Below are 24318 nucleotides of genomic sequence, written 5' to 3'. Positions count from 1 at the left end.
TATTTTCATATGCCCTTTGAGCTTGCATCGACTGCATCAATATTTCAGAGAATCATGTTCCATTTTCTTCGTGACATTCCAGGAGTTGTTGTGTACCAAGATTATGTGAAAGTCTTTACTAAGACACTGCAGCAGCATGATGCATTATTGCATAAGGTTCTCAACATTTTCACCAAGAAGCGTATTGTAGTCAAAAAAAGCAAAAGTGTGAATTTTGGAAGAAATCCATTGAATTCTTGGGTCATGTAATCTCATGGAATGGTATAGGGCTGAAACTAGGTTTGGTGGATTGAAATGTACCAAAGAACACGGATGAGCTATGTTCATTCATTGGATTCTGTGAATTTTATTCTAAATTCATTCCTGATTATTTCACAAAATGACAATTTGTTTAACAATCTGCCCCTTTTATTTGGGATTCAAAATGTCACGTTTGAATGTATGAAGAGCAAAATGACTAATTCTACAACATTTAAAGCTTATGATCGATGTAGTGTAACAGTAGATGCCAGCAAATATGGTTGGTGCTGTGCTCACTAAAAATGCTGGTGGAAAACAGGTCGCCATTTCTTTTGCTTCCGGGGTTTAGAGATTCTGAATTACATTATTCCGTATTAGAATAAGAACTGTTGGCCTGTCTTTGGGCTATTGACAACATTATGCCCTGTGTATGAGGAAAAATGTGTATGCAGATCACAAACCTTTACTATATATACTTATTGGAGAAATTGTTAAGAATTCAACACTACGAATAGCAAGACTAACAACAAAGTTGTTACAGTACTTTGATGTCAGACACATAACTAGTAAAGGAATGTCACTGCTGATTTTCTATCCAGATGATGGCTAACGGCTCAACATTAACCAAAATAATTCCAACATCGAGTGGCCTTAAACAGGGATGTGTGTTGGCTCCCTTACTCTTTAACTTATTTTTAGCTGACCTTAGCACGGAATTAAACACAATTAACGCCCACCCCCCAAGGTTAGCACAAACTCAGATTTCGAGTCTATTATACTGGTCCCTGGTCGTGGACCAGGGTCAGCGGACTCGATAATTCTCACCTTCGTGCCTACTCTAACCAGGGATCACACTCGGCAACTCTGGGCATTAGCTTGCCTATACGTAAAAGCCTGGCTGTTTCAGAAACAACTGTGCTAAACAACCAACTTCAGCATCTTCCTTTGACCAACTTAATGTTAAAGGCGCCGGGAAACCCTTGTTGGGTAGCTGAGCGCCATACAAATGCAAAAAATAAATAAATAATTAAATAAATTGCCTCATTTCTACAACGGCCCCCCACATTCGCCGGGGATGCCTGGTTTCACCTTGGAGATACCCAGTAGGGACCATCTCACAGGGATAGCCAGGACGGGTTCCCCAGCGGTCTACAGCGCCACGACGCCTCAGGGCAGCAGTGCGCTTTACAAGACACATACATACATTTATTATACGCGGACAATGTCATACTCTTAAGTTGTACAAAGGTAGGGATGCAACGACTAATTGATGGCATCTCTAAGTATTCTGAGGAAAATGGTATGCACATAAACGAAGCCAAGACCAAGGTGATGGTAATTACAAAAAACAAACGATTAAAACACGCACACAAATGGATCCTGCAAGGAAAAAAATTGGAGCGAGTAGCTGACTATAAGTACTCAACGATAACGGCAAGTTCGAGACTCAAAAACTCGATATTATAAGGAAAGCAAACTCCCTCATTGGTGCACTTAGAACAATCCAGAGAACCATTGGAGACTTGTCTTATCGCCCCTTATTAAAAACAATCGCAGCAAAATTATTGCCAACTCTAACATATGGCAGTGAGGTGCTCAACGGAAAAGACGCAGACATCATTAACACCTCAGTCGCGAAAACGTACAGAATTTTATTTTCTCTTCCAAAGAATGCCTCTCAAGCCCAAGTGAGATTGAACGTGGTGTAAGGACTTGTAGGCAGGCATTAGTGGCAAGCTTAAATCCAGATGACCTACCAATTAACTCAGCTTTCGTTAAATTTCTTTTTATGGTCCAAACAATGTTGGAAGCCTGTGCTTGATTAAATTATGAGTTGTGTGAATATGAACCTATTGAATTAACCCAAAAATTTAATTTTAAACGATTGACTTTTATATCAGATTGATGAAAATTATTCGAACATATGGATAGTTTTTAGCATTTTATATTTGTAAATGTTTTTAGCTGCTTTTTGTAAGATTTTAATTAATCAAACAAATAAAATAAATTTGAATTTGAATCTATCCAGATGTCCCATGAAGGAGGTAGAGAAATTTCAGGACGAGGATGACACTTAGAATTGCCTTGTTGCAGTTGTTGATATCTCAAAGGTTAGTGCTTTTCTGAAGAGAAATGGAGAAAGGCAAGCGAAGAAGATTTGATTTAAGCCCAAGTAAAGAATTTAATTGTTGATGGCTGGCCCAATGAAAAGAGCATACAGACTAGTTTGCAACCATTCGTTGGGGTTGCTGATGGATTATCAATTAAACAAGGTGTAATTTTAAGAGGAGACAGGTTAGTTCCCCCTCCTAACATTAGATGAGATTTGGTCCAGAGGGTCGCCAATAACTAAAAAGTGCATTAGAATTAATTTCTGGTGGCCTGTAATGTACAGTGATGTAGAAGAGGTGATCGAGGCTTGTGTTAGAAATATGGAGGCCCTGAAAAGGGGATAGATCCAAGCTCCACCTTTAGAACCGGTAGAGTACCCTGATCGTCCTTGGAACGAGAATGAAAATGACATGGTTGGACCATTTAATTTCCACACAGGACAGCTGTGGTATGCATTGTTCTTATTGATTACTATACAAAATGGCCAGAAATTTGATTTCTGGCAGACCCCTCTTCTAAGTAGGTAGTGACTTTTTGAAAAGTATGTTCTTAAGGGAATAATTTTGAGAATATCTGATTTCAGACAATGGTATAGTTTATTAGGCGTACATGAAGGAATTATTGGCTGAGTCTGGTGTGAAGCATTTGAAGAGCTCATTGTATCACCCCCAAATGAAAGGACTTGTAGAAAGGATGAATAGGGTAGTCACAGATTGCATCAAATGAGTAAAGAATAATGGATGTTTTGTGGAGGATACCGTGTGTTCAAAGTTGTGGTTTTATCAGACCACTCCGCACTCGATTACTAAGGTTTCACCATTTGAGTTGTTAAGGGGACGGATAGCAACCTCTGTGTTGTTTCCTGCCTGGATTTCTAAGTGGCTTCCCAAGAATGAGACAGATGAGAAACTCTATGAAGATTTATCATTGAGGGCAAGGGAGGCCCAGGAAAAACAAAAGATCTGGTATAATCACAGAAAATGTACCAAACATAGAGAGGTGTGTGTAAGTGATTGGTTATGCATTAAAAAACAGGTTTTGTGAGGAAAGGTGATTCATTTTTAGCCAACCAGTACAAGTAGTGAGAGTGTGTGGAAATGCAATCAGCGTTCAGGGTGATCAAGGTGGAATATGGAAGAATATGGAAAGGGTATTGAAGATCTCTAAAGATCAAGCACAACCTTCAATAGTACTCCAAAGGTATACAAATTCTTCACATTTAGTGTCCAAGGACAAAGATCAGAGCAATTCAGGTGGTGTAGACAAACCTAAAAGTGTCCTGCGCACAGCTAGTCATATCAAAAGGTTGCCATGAAAACGTCTGACACAAAATACTTCAAGAAGGAAAGTTTATTAAGGAGTTATATACTCACAGTCACTGGCAGGCAGGACATAAACCTCTTCCATCAACTCTCTGCCCAATCGACATCCGGCTAAGCATTGGCAACAGAGCATTCAACTATGAACACCCTACAAACCTCAGGGCATAACACCGCCCCACTTCGTCCTAAAGCAGCAGGTAGCTCCAGAGTAGGATGGTATTCTCCTTCTCCACCCCCTCACTGTGGCCAAAGTATCTCTGGGACATGTGGTTCCTTCAGGCTTCAAATAGCACCCCATAAAACTATTAAATGTATATTCACTATACTGAGAACAGTTCCATCAGTGCAGAACAATAAACCACATTTGATGTGAAATACCTTGTATTGGGATTACTCCAGTCCAATCCAAAAATCAGCAGTTATTGGCTCAGGTAGAAAGCATTTAGGAACATACCACACCACTGAAGAATCTGGGAGTAGCATTGGGAGTTGACAGCAGGCACTCCCAATGAAGTGTTCCAGTCCACATACTTGTCACCCGCATCGACCTCAGGCTAGGGATGCACTGCAATCCTCAGGGACAACAAGGCAGCCCTGCTAGGGTAAGAGCACTCTCACTCGGACATTTTGAGAAGCTCACTGACTCTACATGTAGGATGCATGCCCCCCCACCAATGCGGGGAACCACCTCTCCAGGTCAGAGTGGGCCGGCGTGTCACACTCGCCCCGCAACGATGATCTCTCACATCAGGGACAATGAGTCACAGCGGTAGGGGGAGCAAGGTGCCTCAAGGCCCAAGGGGGACTGCACGGAGCCAGCTGCAATGGCTGCCAAAGGTAACAAGAAGGCTGCCATGCAGATCCACATTATAGCCTTGTTGCACCGCCTTTAAGAGTTTCACTCACAATGTGCCTCACTGCACTTAAGAAGAGTGAAGGTCTGAGACTCTGGTAGACCTGCAGTTGGGCTTAGATTGTCTTTAGGACAATTGTCTCTGGTTGCTTGTACCATGAAGGGGCACAAGCGCACCTAAGGTGCTGTGCATCCTGGATTGAAATGTGAAGTCTTGCGCTGCTTATGCCACAATGTTAGTTGCTCCAAAGGAAATTTTCTACTGGGCTATCAGTGGCTCTAAAGCACACTGCTTTTCTGAGCAGAACCCCGCTCATGTTAGAGGGATAGTTAGGCACATAGATAAATGTTGAGGATGTCAAGTTTGGAGGGGTGGCAGCCTCTTTCATGCAACCCAATGCAAACTCAGACAGCACTCCAGAGCAAGTCATCAACCCCTGCAACTTGCTTCCCCTTTGCCAAACACACTCCTCAACGCACCACTGGCCTCAGCTGGGGACAAAGCTCAGGGGTTTTCCAGCTGACAGGTGGAGCAGAGAGGAGCAACACCACAGCAGTAACTTCTAGGGAGGCGGCTTGACTGGTGGCTGAGCATGCTCAACCACTTCATTGCGGTGTCCACACCGGATCTGCCAGCTTTGGTACTGACACTGCCTGCAGCTCCAATGGCTCAGGCAAGTCAGCTGTCTAAACTAGGTCCTCTCGGTTTTCTGGATTGTCTTTTTTGCTGTTGCATATTCACCTTTCAGGTAGTGTGGGGTTGATACTCACTAAAGAGGGGATGTACTATGTAAGCTATGAGGCTGTTTATTGAGCTTCTTCTTGCTCCATCCATACCACAATATATTGTTTCATTACATTTATAAAGTGTTTAATAAAAAATAGTTTAGAAATGGGATGCAGGGGCAGATGAGCTGCTTAACAGTGGGCAAACTGATAATTGTGGTGCCAGTAGGAGGTTAGTTGACTCCCTTCACCAGGGTGCACAGGATCATCCTTATTCCTTTGTACAAGGAGATACTATTAACTGGGCCTTTAGGGTCACACAAATAAAGGAAATACGGTATCCCCTGTTCCAATAGATCAATGTGACAGCATATACAGAGAGGTTTTGCTGAACCTATTTTACTTGGCAATATGATGCGGGAAGTCAGAAGGACAGACAAGGACTTCCCTTGTACAACTACAAGTTACCCGAATTTCGCTTTGAGAGTTTGGAGACTGGTATTTGTTTTAAACATTGAAGCTTCCATCAACCTCAGAAAAGTATATCCTTCTAGTGGATAATGCAGAAGATACACTTGCCTTGTACTACTCCTGTAGCGTTTCATTGCTCTTCAAGCTTTTCACTCATATTAAGTTCTCTTGAATGTTCATGTGCTATGGAGGAAGCATCAGCATTGCCACTGACATGACAGCCATGTTCCACAAGGGTACAGTAAAGTATCACTTTTCCACATCCAATCATTCCCTAGATAAATGGATTGGTGAAACGGTTCAATAAGACCTTAAAGACCATGACGGACACACTAGAAGAGTCCTTGAGGAGAAAGAGGGACATACTCCTGCCGTGTCTTCTCTCACTTTATATAGAAGTGTTTCAGAAAGGAGAAGAATCTTCTTCCTTGAAATGTGGCATAGACACCACATGTATGACCCCTTAGAACACTGGAAAGAGAATCCAGTGTCTCTCCTGACGGCTGCACTAATGCATTCAGTAAATGACAACCTTCAAGTAAGCGAAGAGCTCATGAAGGTGTGGTCTGATCAAAATACATACTTTGATAATTATAAGTCTTATGAAGAGAGTCAGGAAATCCTGTACCTGGTGCCAATCTGCATTGAAGCTTTGGAAGACAAAGGGTGTGAATCTTCTCTGTCTTATGATCAGTTATGTAAACTACTTAGCTGACATTAGAGACACTCATGAACCCCAGTGGGCGTAGGATGTGAATTAGCCAAAGCCCTACATCTGGAGTGAGGAAATGTCAGGTTTATTAGTAAAGGAAAATATCTGATTAAAGCTGCTGTACCTCAATACCATGCAACTCATACCACTCGACGCATAGCAATATATCTGGCAATTTTAAATTTGACCTGTGATTTCTGACAAATCACCCTGTTAACTTGGGCATTGCGAAAGTTGCATTCTACAAATCTGATCGTCAATACCAGTTTAAGGTAATGCTCCTTAATTTCTAGAATGCTGCAGCCACATTACAGAGGATGGTAAACAATGTGTTCGCCAGCCTGGAGGCTTTCTATGTTGCCCTCTTATTTATGAATGTTTGTATGTGTGGGTGTCTGTAAAGCGCAAACTTATTAGAGGGCAGCAATGCACTGTATATGGAGGGTTGTCCTTAGCTACATCCCAGGATCATTTAGAATGAGTAGAATATTTGTAGGTGGTAATTCCTTTCACGTAGCTATCTATGATTTATGAATAGTATCTTATCACTCTGAATTAAAGCAAATTATGGAATTATTGAATGGGATAGAAACTAGAATGCTAATTCCAATAAATATTGTATTAGCAATAGGTAACAGGTGTGATGTTAGTAGATTTCTGAATTTTGAAATGGGTTGGCTCAGCCCAGAGGTTATTCCAAAGTTTACTTGCTGCAATAGATAAAGCCTTGCCACCTGTCCTAACTGAATTGGACTTTGGGAGCTTTAGGTGATATTGTTGTCTAGATCTTAAACTGTGGACTGGCAAGTACAATTGAAAGTTATGAGTAAAAAATAAAGGGCTTCATGGACTAAAACAGCAACTTCTTTTCGATTCTGTGTTTGACTGGAGATTTTTCAGTACTGGGGAAATGTGGGATCTTTTAGAAGAACTAGAGATCAGGAGTGCAGCAGCATTTTGAATTACCTGAACCACCTGTAGTGGATGAATTAAGAGGTTGTAGTGTATTCATTTCCACAGTCCATTCTGGATTCTATTAGAGTATTTATAACTAGTATTTGTAACTTTCCCTCAATGAACAGTAGTATAGTTTTTATTGACTTTAACTGCCAAAAGCAGACTTAGGGGCCTTTGGCTACTGGATTTTTCAATAGTAACTCTTTGTTGGTTATAATCTCAAGATTACAGATTGGTTTTACCTGCAGTGGACAGGTATCCATCTCTTGTGCCCAGCCTAGGGGTTGTATGACTAGTGGACATCTGGGTGTTACAATGATTAATGTTTTGGGTGGGTTTTGTTATAATCTTCATATACTAATCCATTTCTTGAATGATATATGCGTGTTTATTCAGATATACATGCTAAGTGCAAATGCAGAGAATGCTAATGACTGTAAAGTATTTGTGCTATTACAACATGATAATTCAGCGTGCTCATTGTTTCATTTTGGTGTGGCTTTAATTCCTTTTCTAATTGTTTTGAAATAATGAACACAGTTTCATAGAAATTATTATATTGATTTCCCAGTTATTCATTTTAAACAAAGGCAATATTGCACAATATATGGGTAGTTGAAAGGTTAGAGGGGCTTTATTAATAATTGTCTAGTCAACAATGTGTAGACAGAGTGTATATACTGGGACATAGCATTATTAGATAGAGAGGAACTTTGAACCAGTGATTCAAGACTGTGGGTCATCCTTTCTGTAGCTGTAAGCACCTTGATTTACTGACGGCTACGGAGAAGGCACTTCAAGTCCTTCGCAGACCTGATCTGCCCGTGTGAGAAAATGCCTATTTTGCATTGTTAGCCCTTCACTTTTTGCCTAGTTTTGATGTGGTTTTGATTGTAGTGCACAGGGTTCCTGCCAACCACGTCCCCTGTGCCAGGGCTTCTTCCCTAAAAACAAACCCCCAAATGGCACTTCTACCCCCTGCAAGTCCCTACTAAATGGGGCCCTGGGGACCTAGGGTCTGGGCGCTGAAGAGGGTTTCGTGGGATCCCATCACTAGTTGCAGCTTTTATGCCCCTATGAGGGCAAAACGATAAAGTCGACATGGCCGCCTGCCTGGGTACCATGTCAGCTAACACTGCCTGAATGCAGAGGCACGTCAACCCTCTAGCAGGCCTCACAGCCCTAAGCCAAGGTGCACTATACAACAGGTGAGGGCATATCTGCATGAACTGCATGGGCCCCATGCAGCATATCTGCATGGGGCCCACTTTCCTAATATTGTAAGTGTACAGGGAAGCCATAGAGAGTACATGAGCTGGGAACTCGACAACTTGAGTTCACCAGCACCATGATGGCTTCACTGAACACAGGAGTGTTTGGTACCAAACTAATCCTTACAATGAATCCACACTGATGACACTGTGGGATTTATTGTACCATGCACTCTGAGGGCACTTCAGAGGTGCACCCTGAAATCCTACCAATTCTGGTGTGGTCTCTGACCAGCTGCAGGCAGCCAGCCACAACCAGGCATGTTTCTGGACCCCTGGGTAGTGAACCTCTGCTCTGTGGGCCAAGAAAAATTCACATCCTGGGCAGATGTGTCGTACCTCATCCTCCAGGATGAACAAGTGCTCAAAGAGGGACGCTTCAAAGGCCTGCCGCCTTTGTAATGCAATCCCCCAGCCACTGCCTCTAGCAGCAGATGGCATCCCCTGGTTTACATCCCTACTTTGGGCGGTAAAACCGACAGGAAAATTAAGAATAGGAGATGTGCCCAACTCTGCGGACTCCACTCTTAAGGTGGGGGAGGCGAGGTGAAGCACAACTTTCAGTCTCCGCTATCTTGAAGATGTGGAAACCCCTCCAACCAGGGATAGGTCTATACTCCCCTCCCACAGGAGGGTGGCATAATAGAGGGTGCAGTCACCCCACCCTTTAGACTAGAGGCTCTAATCCCCGGCGTCCGCTGGTATAAGAACCGCAGCGGTGAAGACAGACACTTGTTTCCACACACCATGTGCCCTCCCTTAGTTTCCTCACCCCCAGCACTTTCATGGCATGAATACCGCCATGAGACCGCTGGCACTGAGAAAACTTGTAATATGCTTGGCGGGCCCAGGTAGCCCTGCCTAGTATATTGCTGCCTAACACCACCATGCCACCGCCAGGGAACACAGTTCCCTGGCAGTTATTGCGCTGCAATGAAGGTTGGATTGCCAAAGTTGTAATACGGAGGTCAGACCGCTGGTGCTGGGGTGGCAGTCCCACCTGAGTCTGGCGGTCCTCAGGCTGCCAGACTCCTAATTAGTCTTTCACGTCTTTTCTTTCAGGCATTATTACAGCACAAAGTGCCTTTTTTGAGCACTATACTAACGTTCTGCTTTTGTTTGGCAGACTGGCTTTAATAATTGTAGTATGGATCAGATAAAAACACGAGTTGGTGTTAGATGTTTTTGATGACTTGGAAGCATTTACATATACTGTGTTTTAGACTGCCTTTTTTGGTAGGTGTTACTGTCTTTTTGATTTCAGGCGAGAGTTTGATACATGTTGCTTAGAGAATATAACATGTCAGTTGTTTTATTTTATTTAGACTGTTTTCAAGGTTTCCTTAATCATTGTTACATCATTCATTTTCAGCTCCTTTTCCCTGATGAAAGGCATTTCCATGCCTGAAATAATTCGGAACGGAGCTTGGAACCTGATTGTTTTACATTTTGATAAAAAGAAAGTCAAAGTTTCTTTAATGGACAACATTCTTGGATTCAACATCCGAAAATTAAAATGTTAAGTTTATATTGTCTGCATTAAACGTATACTTGCAGAACTACTTCTGTGGATTACTTTTGGATACGGCGATCCCCAAGGAGTGTGCACAGCAAGCCTGTATACCAGCCAGATATAAAGCATCTATTTTACTTTTAAGGAAAGGCAACTTTTAGAAACTTGTCACTCTGTTGCCCAGTCTGTCCAGGGGCCTCACACGGTGACCAGACAGCCTTCTGCCCTCCTGGGGAATAGTGTGAAAGACTCCCAGGCTCAGAAAGAATAGAAGCTTGCTCCAGGGAGAGGTGTTACCTCCGCCTTGTAGGAAGCCACTGAGGGTGTTGGCAAAAAGCGAGCTTCAAAAGCGAAGCTGACCTCGATGGGTAAACAACGATCAGACTCCTGAAGGGTTGCCACTTTGTTCAGGTAAACAGACTGGCAGCCGGAAAAGAGAGAGGAAACCAGTGCTCAAACCAGTTTTTCAGTGGGTATGCCTCTAGGGTGGGCTGACAAGCTCCTAACATCCAAGGAAGGGTTCAGACATCTTGGGAAGGGATAGAGGAGTGCCCTCTGGGATTGCTTGATGCCACACATAGCCAGAAGCCAACACAGGGCTGGGGGGATTGTGGCAGCTCATTGGCTAGTGACAGCATCATCCCCCCAGGACACTTTCTGTTCATATATATGGCATCCCCTGGAACCCTGAACCTCAGATCACTAATAAACTGGAGAAAGGACTGAAAAATTGCACTGCTGAATCTTGGACCTGGCAAGAGAGACTGCACTAGCTGCACCTTGGGCTTAGTAAAGCGATGACTGTGCTTGTGGCTCCTGGCTCATGGAAAAGCTGACCCAGAGCCCCAGAGAAGTGAATCCATGGATCAGTCGAATGACCACCTGGTACCAGGCCCATCAAAGCTGAAGAAGCCACACCGGCAAGTCAGTAACTGCATTCTGCAAATTTGCCACCGACTGCCATTGGGCGACCCGAGAGACAGATCCTCGACGGCTACAAGTTGCACCAAGTGCCATATGAGTCTAGATTGGTCGCCAAAAAGGGACACCAGTCTTCACCAAAGGATACCGCTGCTGTGTATGGAGAACGGAAGCCCAGCCATAGCTGGCCTTCTACTGTCTCAAAGAGTACTTTCAAGTACTAGACTCCTGCACAGAAATCCATCAATCAATCATTTGTAAAGCGCACTACATACCCGCGAGGGTCTCAAGGTGCAGGGGGCTGGGGGGCGCTACTGATCGAACAGCCAGGTCTTGAGTATCCTCCTGAAAATCAGCAGGTCTTGGGTCTGACGTAGGCTCAGTGGGAGGGTACTCCATGTCTTGGCGGCGAGGTGGGAGAAGGATCTCCCACCGGTGGTTGTTCTTTGGATGCGCGGGACGGTGGTGAGTGAGAAGTTGGCAGAGCATAGCTGGCGGTTGGGGATGTAGAAGGAGAGCCGTCTGTTGAGGAAGGCTGGGCGGGTCTTGTGGAGTGCCTTGTGTGCGTGGGTGAGGAGCTTGAAGGATATCCTCTTGTTTACAGGGAACCAGTGCAGGTTTCTCAGGTGGGGGGTTATGTGGATGTGGCGTGGTACGTCCTGGATCAGTCGTGCCGAGGCGTTTTGGATGCGTTGTAGTCGTTTGATGAGCTTGGTCGGGGCTCCCGGGTAGAGGGCGTTTCGGTAGTCGAGTCTGCTGTTATTGTTGTTGTTATCTGAGGTTTGTATAGCGCCAAATCACCGTCAGGTCTCTAGGCGCTCATGACAGTAGCAGTAACAACAGCTGAGTGAGAAAAGAAAGTACAGATATAGCAACATTACTTCAGATGAAACAAAAAGCTTCCCTAAACAGCAGCGTTTTCAGTGACTTCCTATAGTGGAGAAGATTTGTTTCTTTGCGGAGGGACTCCGGTAGTTTGTTCCACAACTGTGGGATTTGGACAGAAAAAGATCTCCCTCCCTTGTTGCCATTTTGAAACACGGACAAGACAGCAATTGGGAGTTGGAAGACCTCAGCGCTCGTTTAGGGTTATAGACCTCAAGCCGTTCTTTGCTGCTGACAAGGGCCTGGGTGACTGTCTTTCTTGTATCTGTCGGGATCCATCTATAGATCTTGCGAAGCAGGCGGAGGGTGTTGAAGCAGGAGGAGGAGACGGCGTTGACTTGCTTGGTAATTGAGAGCATTGCGTCGAGGATGATTCCCAGGTTGCGTGCATGCTCGGTGGGTGTCCGGGCTGCCCCCAGTGCCATCGGCCACCAGGCGTTGTCCCAGGCTGAAGGGTTGGAGCCGAGGATGAGGACCTCCATCTTGTCCGAGTTCAGCTTCAGACGGCTGGGCTTCATCTAGTCGGCGACGGCCTTCATTCTTTCGTGGAGGTTGGCTTTGGCAGTGATGGGGTCCTTGGTGAGGGAGAGGATCAGCTGAGTTTCGTCGGCATAGGAGATTATGTTGAGGTCGTGCTGTTGGGCTACGTGTGCGAGCGGGGCCATGTGAATGTTGAACAGCGTCGGACTGAGGGAGGATCCCTGGGGTACGCCGCAGATGATCTCAGAGGCTTCGGAACGGAATGGGGGGAGGCAGATGCTCTGGGTTCTGCCGGAGCAGAAGGAGGTGGTCCAATCCAGAGCCCTTGTCTCGGATCCCTGCGGCGTGGAGGCGTGCGTGTAGGGTGCGGTGGCAAACGGTGTCGAAGGCGGCAGAGAGTACTAGAAGGATGAGTGCTGCGGTCTCGCCGTTGTCCAGCAGGGTCCTGGTGTCATTGGTGGTGGCGATGAGGGCAGTCTCGGTGCTGTGGTTGCTGTGGAACCCTGACTGGGAAGGGTCCAGGATTCTGTTTTCTTCGAGGTATTGGGTTAGCTGTCTGTTGACGGTTTTCTCAATGACCTTGGCCGGGAAGGGGAGCAGAGAGATGGGCCGGAAGTTCTTGAGGTCTCTTGGGTCTGCCTTAGGTTTTCTGAGTAGAGCGTTGATCTTGGCGTGTTTCCAGATCTCTGGTAAGGTTGCGATCTCGAGGGACAGATTGATGACGTTGCGAGGGTGGGTTGCGATGGAGCTGCTTGCTCTGTTGAAGATGTGGTGCGGGAATGGGTCTGACTGAGAGCCTGAGTGGATCGTGCCCATGGTCTTCATGGTTTCATCGCTGCTCACGCTGGCCCAGGCTAGCAGGGGGTCGTGGTCGATGGTGTGCGGAGGGTCTGTTGTGTTGCTGTCTGTTGGTGCTGTCTGGGTGTTAAAGCTGTCGTGGATGTCTGCTATCTTGCAGTGGAAGAAGGTGGCGAGGGAGTCGCACAGGGCTTGCGACGGTGGGATGTCATTGGTGTTGGAGCTGGGGTTGGAGAGTTCCTTCACGATGTTGAGGAGCTCCTTGCTATTGTGTGTGTTGTTGTTGAGGCGGTCTTTGAAAGAGGTCTTCTTGGCCTCCTTGATGAGGTGGTGGTGGTTGCGGATGGCGTCCTTGTGTGCTGCGTGGCTGACCGGAGTTTGTTCACTTTGCCATTTCTTCTCTAGTTTCCGGAAGGCTTGCTTGGAGGCTCGGAGTTCTGGGGTGAACCAGCTGGCCCTCTTGCTGGTGTCTCCGTGGTGGGTTTCTTCAGCAGGGCGAGGGTGTTGACGCAGTCCTCGATCCAGCGTCTGAGGCCAGCGTCGTTGGTGTTGGAGGGTTCTGTGGGTGAGTTGAGAGCGAGGTTTGCGTTTAGTTGGTCTTCGGTGATTTTGCTCCAGCAGCGGTGGGGGATCTGTTGGGAGCGATGGTGTGTGGTGGGCTTCTGGAAGGTGAAGAGGATGCAGCAGTGATCGGTCCAGAGGAGTTCGGTGGTGTGGATGACGGAGACGTGCGGGCTTGAGGAGAAGACAGGGTCGAGCATGTGGCCGGCGGAGTGGGTGGGTGTTGTGACGAGTTGCTTCAGTCCGAGGTTGGCGAGGTTATCAATCAGGGTTGTGGAGTTGTTGTCGTTGTTCTCAAGGTGAAAGTTCAGGTCTCCGAGGAGGATGTAGTCGGTGGAGGTCAGGGCGTGCGTGCTGATCAAGTCGGCAACGGAGTCTCTGAACTGGGGGTGGGGACTGGGGGGTCGGTAGACGAGGGTGCCTCTGAGAGTGGAGTTAGGGTCTGTGTGGATCTGGAAATGCATGTGTTCGGCGGTGCTGAGCGCGTCGTCGGTGCTATTTGAGACCCTGATGCTGTTCTTGTGGACGATGGTGATTCCTCCTCCGACTCCGTTGGTGCGGTCTCTGCGGGTGATCTTGTAGCCGTCTGGGATGGCTATGGCGATGTCGAGTGCAGAGGAGTCGTTAAACCAGGTCTCTGTCAGGTAGGGGAGTTCGGGGATGTTGTGTCGTGCAGGTCACAGAGCTCAACGGCATGCTTGCGTGCAGAGCGGGTGTTCAGTAGTATGCATCGGAGGTGGTTGGGGTCTTTCTTGGCAGGTGGCTTGTCGGCTCTGAGGCTGTTGTAGCTGCAGTTCGGCAGGTGAAGGGGCCGTGTGTGCGTTTCGGAGCGGCCTCGAAGCAGGTGTGGCTCCGTCCAGAGTTGAAAGCGTGCAGAGTGCTGGCGTCGTAGTGCTGGCGGTCGTTGTGGTGGATGAGGGGGCAAGGGGTACTGGCGCTGGGCGCAGTCCCGGTGCGGACGGGCACGCCAGCAGCGCACCTGCGCAGCGGCTGGCATATATGGGGAGGGGGGAGGGAGGAGCAGCTGGGAGGCGGGAGGCGGGAGGCAGGAGCAGCGAATGGGCAGTGGGCCGGAAAGGGGGCGGGGCCGCAGCGGCGAGGGACATCGAAGGTAAAAGAAGGAAAAAGGGCACAAAAACGAGTGGAGCAGAAGGATAAAGGGGCACAGAAACGAGGGAAAAATGAGTGGCACAGAGGTCAGAAGGGCACAAAAAACGAGTGGAACAGAGGGCAGAAGGGCACAAAAAACTAGTGGAACAGAAGGCAAAAGGGCACAAACGCAAGGGAAAAACGAGTGGCACAGAGGGCAGAAGGGCACAAAAAATGAGTGGAACAGAAGGCAAAAGGGGCAAAAAACAAGGGAAAAACGAGTGGCACAGAAGGCAGAAGGGCACAAAAAAAACGAGTGGAACAGAAGGCAAAAGGGGCACAAAAACGAGGGAAAAACTAGTGGCACAGAAGGCAAAAGGGCACAGAAACACCAGAAAAACGAGTGGCACAGAGGCAAAATACAGAACACGGAAATACAGGGGCAGCTAAGAAAAGAAGGCATAGCGGGCAGAGGGGCACGGGGGCAGAGAGGGGAACAGAAGGGAAAACCGGGCAGAGACACGGGGGCAGCGAGGGGAACAGAAGGGAAAACCGGGCAGAGACACAGGTGCAGCGAGGGGTACAAAAGGAAAGACCGAGCAGAGAGAGCATGGGGACAGCGAGTTGAACAGAAGGAAGAAAAAGCGACACGGACCACGTACAGGCAGCGGAGGAAGACAGACAACAGCAGTCACAGACACAACAATGAAAATACAGGCAATACAATAAAAGCAATATAGCGGAGGATGAACAAACCTACCTACGGCCTACCACTGGCCACCAGGGATGAGGCGCAGGTGGTAGCCTGCGGGTGGTGGAGGGCCTCGAACTTCATCAGCAGTGGCAGCTGGGGTAGGGAGACACATGCGGTGCTGTGCGGAGGGGGAGCTACCTCCCTGGTGGGGTCAAGGGTCACCCCACCTTAACTGTGGACCGAGCAATAACCGCAAGGACACCCCAATCGACAGCACAACACCCAGATGACTCCACTGAAGTCTATAGTGATCTAGATGTAAAGTGTGGAACTGGACTTAGGACTGATTTGGTGACCGGGTAACTATCCAAATACTCCTTAGTGGCCTCTGATCTTCTCCCTGCTGGATTTGGACTCCCCACACGGGTCGGAGTAGTCGAACACAACTTTTTAAAACTTTTCAAAAGTTTTGAAATCTCACAGTTACCAATGCTTGTTTGTGCTTTGGAATAAAAAGTTGAAATTTACGTTTTACTTTAAAATCTATAGCTCCGAAACCCTCTGGTTGATTTTGCTCATCTTGGTGTCTACACATTCTTAAAATATAATCTATTTTGATCAATTTGTTTTTTTTCTTGTCAGATTTTCAAATTTCATTGTTTGATGTTTATAAATGCCTTACACTAGTTCCTTTGGTTAAGCCTTGCTGCTCGAAGCCACAGCTACCCAGGTTTGAACTGAAGGTTTTACAAAGCAGCCTGACGGGACCCAAGACAGTTTTGCGAGTGAATTACACACTAAGGTTGCACAAGCATACCATATATCGCACCGCATTCTGCAATGCTGAGTAAAATCAACACTGCTGTGCGATTTTGCACCATTTTTCACACCCCACAAAAAAATAGAACGGGAGGGCAAGTGGAATTTTAAATGCACCATTCAGTGCTGACATTTTAATTCATAGCTACGTTCACAGCCAATCAAACACACTAATGTGCCTCTGCACGTCGAAATTGAAACACATCTAAGAGGATTCCAAGTTAAGAAAAAAAAGAGTCGCATCACCTCGATGTAACATGAATTGCTTTTAAATTAAAACTGAGTACAAGAACCCTTTAACTCTGTGCAGACCGCTAAAATTCCAAAACATCACGCATTGTGCATAGCTGAAAGGCAGTAACTTCGTATGAACTTGGCAGCAAATTCCGGAAGCTCCTTTTCACCTATGGAGAGAGGGGTTTTAGTGACCAATAGAACGTCTTCCTTTTGGCCAATCGGAAGGCAGCTCACATTTTTTACTTCATGCGTCGCAACGCTGTGCAGTGTAAACTGCAGTCACCTTTCTGTATGTATGGTGTCTTTCCACTCTGTCTATTTCCCAGCTGTGCGGTTTGCCCTTCCAGCTTCCCCGAAGTTTTGTAAGCTATCGTACAATGTCTAGAAATACAAAAATGGCTCTCATCTTTGGCGGATTTATCACAGCTGTGGCTGCAGCCTTCTACCCCATATACTTTCACCCTTTGATGCACATAGAAGAATATAGTAAGTGGCCGAATAATATTATTCTTTTCGGTTTATTTCACTGGTTTACGCAGAATGGCGTGTGAGTGCTCAATAGGTTAGTTGCTGCCACTTTATAGCTTCTAGGGTATGCTCTTTTAATGCACATCATAACTCATAGCGTGCAAGTTGGATGTGCAAAGACGTAATTAATGTCAAAACCGTCAACACCTAAATAGAAAAAATACATCATGCAGGGAAGTCTCCCTAATGAAAAATCCTGGACAAAGCCGAAAGGTTCGACTTTTATATAGTGTGTGGTCACATGCACATACGAAACATGGAGCCACACATTGTCTACGTAGGGCAGCTGCAATTTATAATGTCTCAAGTAAAAAATCCGACAGAACTAAACGAACCCATACGCCAAGCAACACAGATATTAAGAACAATGCACACAGATCTGTCAAACATAAACTTGTGCAGCTGGGTGATGAATAACAGGGCGTGGAAAGTAATGTGGAGAGGGAGCACAGGATGCTGGACAGCAGAGGACCCTAAGGTGATACGCCTGAGGGGAGCATTGCTTGTTGCTTCATAGGGGAGCACTAGTTGATGTGCTTCAAGTGAACAGTCGCGTACGGGTATTTCACCATTTGTAATGCTCTTCCCTTACATATAAAACAAACCACAAATATCTCCACCTTCAGAAGATACCCCAAAATGCACCTTCTAAAAGATCTTCCCCTGTAATCGGGTTTCTCAGGCCTGTGCTACATAAATGTAACTACGTCACTGTATAACGTTTTTGATGTGTTATGCTCTGTATGAGCTTGTTCATTGTTATACTATGCCATGTATGTATGTAGTATTTGTATAGCATACACTTTGAGAAAATGCAGTGGAGAGCTTGACACGTGCAAATGCAACCATACAGTCAACAAGCGATAGGAAGGGCAGCTGGATTTTGCAAGTAGAAGTGTACTGTTACTGCATTGTGATGTTGCGATGTTTAAAGAGGTGAATCTTCAACTGTTTAATAAATCAGAGCAGTGATGGAGCGGTCCTGATTAATTAAGAGGATGTTGTTACAGACCCCGGGAGCATAAATGGAAAAAGGCCTTCAGCATTGTTTCCACTTATTAGCCTTCAGTCTGATGGTTGCTGTCCGCGGGTGTGCCGCAAGCCAACATAGGGGATGAGCTTGTCTGTAAGGTAAGCAGGGGTGCTAGCCGTGATGGCTTTGTACATGTTGAAGATGGTGTAGTCTGGCAAGGGGAGCAAATGGAATTCTAGCAGGATGGAGTAATGTGATTATATGCCATGCTTAAGGCCCTCTGCCAACCATGACCAAGTGCCATGACACGTTGTATCAAGAACAATAAAATGAAGGTGTGTACTTGTCATTGATGGGTGCAGTTGGTGAGAAGATCGTCCAGGTGAAGGAAATGTTCAGCTGAATGTTGAGTCAGAGTGATGATATCACCGTCTTTGTTTTCCCTCTTATCCCATTTCCCTTTCCCCAGGGCTACTTCTAACCAACATATTATTTGTTATCTGGTTGGCAGTTGTGGTATTTTATGTGTATGAGCATGACTCACCCGGGCGGGTATCCTGGCCCTGAAGCAATAGCTGCATTTGCCAAACCTGAGCCAGGTCTTCAATATCTTGTGGAATTCAAGAACTGAGGAGCTGGCTCTGATGTGTAGGGGTAGGTAGTTCCAAGCTTTAGGAGCGATGTATGGGAAGGCATATATGCGGTTCTGCATATGCGAGGGGTGAGTTGGAGTCCTGCTGAGCAGAGGTATCAGATAGGTTTGTGGGGTCAATTTTGTGTAAGGCTTTGTATGTGTGCATAAGGAGATTGAAGAGTGCTCGTTTGTGGATTGGGAGGCAATGCAGTTATTTGAGATGCAGGGTGATGTGAATCCAAAGTGGGAGGCCGAGGTTGCGCCTAGCCGCAGAATTCTGTATCATCTGGAGTCTTCTGGTCAGTTGAGCATTGATTCTAGCAATAGTGTGTGTTGCCATAGACCAGCTTGCTGGTGATGAGTGCTTGGGTGACTGGTACGAATATTGGTGGGGAGCCATTCGAAGTGCGTGGAAGCAGGAGATGGAGACTGCGTCACTTGGTCATTTATGGTATGCTGGTGGTTGATTACTATTTTGAGGTTCTTTGCGTGGGTTGTTGGGAGGGGTGTGGGTCCGATGGTTTTCATCCATCTGCTGTCATGCAGGCGGTGAAATTGGTCCTGGTGTTTGGCATCTTGTCGAAGAGGGAGAGTAAGAGCTGGGAGTCGTCAGCTTAGGAAATGATGTTGATTCCATGGGCTCAAATGATGCTGAGGAGTGGGGTCATGAAGGCGTTTAGCTTGGTGGGGCTGAGTGAGGATCCTTGTGGAACTCCTCATGAGGTTGACGGCATCTGAGGAGAAAGAGGCCAGGCTGAACGATTGGGTGCATCCTGTAAGGAAGGAGCAAATCCGGCAAAGTGTGGGTCTTTGGATGGCAGCTTTATGCAGTTGTCGGATAAGGGTGGGATGGGAGATATTGTTGAAGACTGTGGTAAGGTCAGTTATGGTCTGCACTGTGGTTGGGCCTAAATCTGTATTGATTGGTGTCGAGGATGTTGTTGTCGTTGAGGTGGGTGGTCTTTTACACCACACTTGCTAGATAGAGTATAATGGAGGTAGGGCAGTAGTTGGCTAGCGTCTTCAGGTCTGCTTAGGGTGTCTTGATGAAGGGGACTACTGTGATGTGTTTTCAGGCACCTGAGGAGGTGGCTGTGACAATTTAGTTGTTCAGGATTTGGTTGAAGGCTGCACTGCTGTGGTCCAATCCTTTCATGAAGGTATGATGAAGGGAGGGGTCAAGGGTGCTCTGGTGTTAATGGACTGTGTGGTCATTGCAGTTTCTTGAGTGGTTATGGCAGCCCCGTGTCGTCAAGGTCTGGGAGTTAGCTGAAATGGACAGGAGGGCTACAAGAGTGGAAGGGTCTGATTAGTATGCAAAGTTGTTATATATGCCTGTGATCTTGTCACTGAAGAATAGAGACAGCTTAATTCTGAGTTCCAGACAGGGGGATTACACTGGTGAAGCTGGCTACTGGAGAGATAAAGTCTTTCACTATGGCAAATATTTTCTTGGCACTGTTGGTGCTGCTGTCGATGCGGTTGGTGAGCGTGGAGCGTTTGGTGCCTCTTCTTTGCTACTGGTAGCATCTGAGGTCTGAATTGTAGGTGCGTTGATGATGTTGTTCTGATTTTGTCTCCAATTGCGCTCAAGTTGCTTACAGTGGTGCTTGGTGAGGCTGAGCTCTTCTATATACTTGTTTGATAGTGGTCTGTTTTTAATGACTTTGTTGTCTTTGTAAGGAAGTTTGAAAGACCAGGAGGCTTCTGAGATCTTGTTCCGGTCCCATTGTAAAGATTTGCCAATGGTTTTTCAGCAGTGGTGTGGGATAGTTATGGTGAAGTCTGACGAGATGATTTGTGTTGGCTTGCCTAATTTGGAGGAGTGTGCAAACATACATCGCACCCTTTAAATCCCAAGTACAAGGTTAGTGCTTACTGACAAGTCCTCCTGTGCAGATCTGAAGCTTGGCAGACAAGCAGAGAAAATAAACTATGTACAAGCTCCCTGAGCATATTAGGGCTATGGTGAGTTTTATCTTTTAGAAAAACACCTGCTTTGTGGGTATCTTTCTGGTTAAGAAATATTGATCTGGTCGCATCAACATGACTGTCTACCTGGCATTTGGTTTTAAGTGCTTTCACTCATGCAGTTTATGCATGTTTGTCAAAATGATCTCCACCAAATTGGTATGGACTTTTAAGTTGGGTAGGCAGTCCTCTGATGGGAGGACAATGTTGACAGCCTCCAGTGCAGCGATCTAGCTAACTACCTTCCCGAGCATAACTGAGCCACATAGCTTGCTGTCTTTTAAAGCCGAACCAATAAAAATAGCTGTTGTTGAATACTTTAATGGAGAAATACATTTCTAACGGCATATGCTGGCCGCTGAAAGAACTCTCTTGCATTACATTGTACACGTTACCATGCATCACAACAAGTAGAGTGCCTGTGCAAAGAATTCACAGATATACAAAGAAGACCACATCCTACATTTCCAGGGGAGTCATCGGTCGTCACTATATTCAGTGGGGGTCATATTAAAAGAGGGAAGGCCACCCTTAATGGAACAGGATGTCTCATACACGTAATAGTGTCCTGCTTCATCATCTGCATACTCTTCCTACCCTGGAAAGATGGTACTTCCAAGGTGGACTCAACCGCTGTGAAGACTTGACGGTACGAGGAAGTTCTTGCATAGAACATACTAGACAAGGCGGGATCCAGAAAATCTAAAAATACCTCAAAGTTCCTCAGTTATCACCTTTTTTTCTTCGTGAGGACTTTGGGTATACCTAAAAATACTTTGCTTGGCGGGTAAGGAGGGCGCAATGGCTCAAACCCAACTGCTAGTCGCCAACATGTTTCTGCCCTCAAAAGATAGCCTATCTGGTCTGGGCATTCGTCAGGGCTAAAGGATCCCTATCAAAGAAGTCTCTAGGATTAATCTATAATTTCTGGTAATGCAGAAACATCACCAAACAGCACATTCAACCAGGTGAGACCTACCTGTTTTTTTTCTAAAATATTCTTGTAGAAAACACTAGACTTTAGGGGATACCGATATGTTGGTGAGGGAGGGGGTGGTGTCCTTTGTAGTCACACTTGCATCAAAACGTTCACCACTCCAGTGAACCTAGAAGCTCCAGCTCCATTCCACTGTTACCTTCATTAGTTCTTGGGATATATTAATGCCACTTTTCAGCAATCAGAAAACGAAACCTAAAATTGAGCTGTGTGTTCCTAAATGGGATTTTGGTTTGCACTGAGATGATATACAACTCAGTGTGAAAAAATACTGCATTAGTCTGCTGAAGAAAAACAATAAGCATTGACAAATGTATTCCATTTGACTTCTAATAGAGTTGTGTTTTAATGTGATGGTCTTAAGCCTAGCCCCGAGAATCAGAATACCACAGTCATTCGCTCTCTGATTCTGCCTGACTGCAGCACGTCTCCAAAAGATGAATGATCCTCCTATATTTTAATCTTATGTCAGATAAGTGCATGCAAGCACATAACAGCAAACATTTAATTTCCCCTGTCAACAACCGTTAAGAGTTCCTGGCTTTATGCATTGTATTTGAGCTCCATAAAGGCCAAACCTAAAAATCTGTCGGACCCACTGATCTGCAAGATATGTACATATTCACATATCTAAAATCACTTTGTTGCAGCATAAGGGCTCTAAATATTTGCAGATATGCAAACTGAAATGTAAGATAACAAAGGGCCTAATTCAGAAACATTTTAGTACCCTTCAAAGTACAGGCATAAACTCTTTTTGATTTCCATATACAAATGGGAAATACGGAGTCACAGTATCTGGATTTTTTACTTGTCTAGTTAGGGCATTTGCTGACTCCGAATCAGCCCTAAAATCGTACAGGTTTCTAATTGGCAAAACATCTCCTGATAAGTGGGTCAGTATGCTCATCCAGTGAATGAACCTTCCAGCAATCACCATAGGCTTCTCATCTCCTTCGAGATCAGTCTCTTTTTTGCTTCAGATCTGGACTGTCAGCATCGTATTTGACCAAGACAGCAGCTGCTACCTTCTCAGAGACAGTTACAGGATTTTGGAGCCCTCAGTCAAATAAGAGTTTACTGATACCTTCCCTATTAACGTTACTATGTGTAATGCTGTGACTGGCTTCACCTAGTGGGTGGTTCCCAAGGAAGTTGCTTAGCACTGCCTGTCTTACTTCTTGCCCCAAATGTTCTCAGTTAGATCTTTCAACCTGTTTTGCCGTGGCGGGTTAAAGAAAAGTTTGCCTTTATGCAGCAAGCACAACATGTTATGCTATGTGTATTTGTAAAGGGCGCTATCGCCCAGGAGCTAATCTTTGACTGTCTGCTGTCAGATACATAAACCAATTGGACTTTTGGTGGGGGAGGAGTAGGAGTATTCATACCGTCTCTTTCGAGCAATACGTTTTGTCCTCTAAGTTCAAAGCTGAAAGCAAAAAAGTTGCCTGTCCGGGTACGCTCACAATGAATGTTTATGGACAAAAACTATGTTGTAATGACATTTTTGTCTCCTACAGGTTTAAAAAAATATTTACCCCTTCGGCAGTATGCGTTCCCATTCAGAATGTGAATGTTCTTTATGTCTTACCTGTGTGAACCTTGCCTGTGGTCTATACATGTTCACATTCTGAATGGTGACACTCATGAGATTTCTGTCAAGGACGTAAATTAATGTAGAGCTGCAGAAGTGTCAGCAGGGCTGACATGATGGTTCAACCCATTTGCTTGTATGATTTTTGGTTACTACAGCAGTCGCTTTACATAACTGCAGAACACGTGTCATACTGGCAAGAGTTTTTTTTTTACACACCAGATGCTGATGTACGACTGCATAGCTAAGTAGATAAGGCTGTGCTACCATAATATCCTGCTTCCCCTGCATTGAACAGTGTATGGAGCCACGTTCTTTTGAAAATGCCTTCATTTCACGTGGAGGAATTCAAACCACTTCTTTTGACTTATTAGCATCAGTTGGCTCCTTTTGAATATATTCATCTTGATAACGTGGGCAGGGGAGGCGCCAGAGTGGTGGACTCAAAGATAGCTGCATTGTAGTGTGGCTCTGGAAGCAAAATCCATCTAACTCATCCACAAAGCAGTTGCAATCTGCATAGGGCTGCGCTGGAAATATGCCCTGAGATGCTAGTGCACTGTATTTTCAACCAGGGCGGAGTGCTTAGAGGCGTGGGGACGCTGTTTGGCCGACTGGGATCTGAATGCCTGGGCCACACATACATAACAGTGGAAGCACTGGCTGTGCAAGATGCTGGATTCCCGGTGTAGCTGCATGTTTGGCTCGCTCCAGGGATGCAGTTTTGAACCCCAGTGCCGACAATGAGCAGAGAAATTTGGGCATGCTACTGCCCTCAGAGTCCAGGAGGGAGAGGCATAACAACTGAGAATCCTTAAGAAAAAAAAACATTGGCAAAGGAAAGATCAAGACCTGCATTTATAAAGCCCTGAATGGTGGGGTGAAAGCGCACTACAAAGAGAAGCTACGCCTCTAGGGAAAGGCCAACAAGAATAATCAGCTCACACACATCAGTGGGCA

General features: G+C 45.8%; 1 protein-coding gene across 1 annotated transcript in view; it reads left to right on the top strand.

Annotated features, from left to right (window-relative positions):
- Positions 1–16911: 16911 nt before the first annotated feature.
- The window catches only part of SMIM20 (small integral membrane protein 20), a 74480-nt gene continuing 67073 nt past the window's right edge, over positions 16912–24318 (top strand). The window contains exon 1 of the mRNA XM_078678370.1: positions 16912–17147. Coding sequence (XP_078534496.1) covers positions 17039–17147 — 109 coding nt within the window. The 5' untranslated portion in view covers positions 16912–17038. The remainder of the gene's footprint in view (positions 17148–24318) is intronic.

Source organism: Lissotriton helveticus, chromosome 2_2, assembly GCF_964261635.1.
Source record: "Lissotriton helveticus chromosome 2_2, aLisHel1.1, whole genome shotgun sequence".
NCBI classification, from domain to species: domain Eukaryota; kingdom Metazoa; phylum Chordata; class Amphibia; order Caudata; family Salamandridae; genus Lissotriton; species Lissotriton helveticus.
Note: the sequence above shows the minus strand (reverse complement) of the source record. Positions and strands in the feature narration are given on the sequence as shown.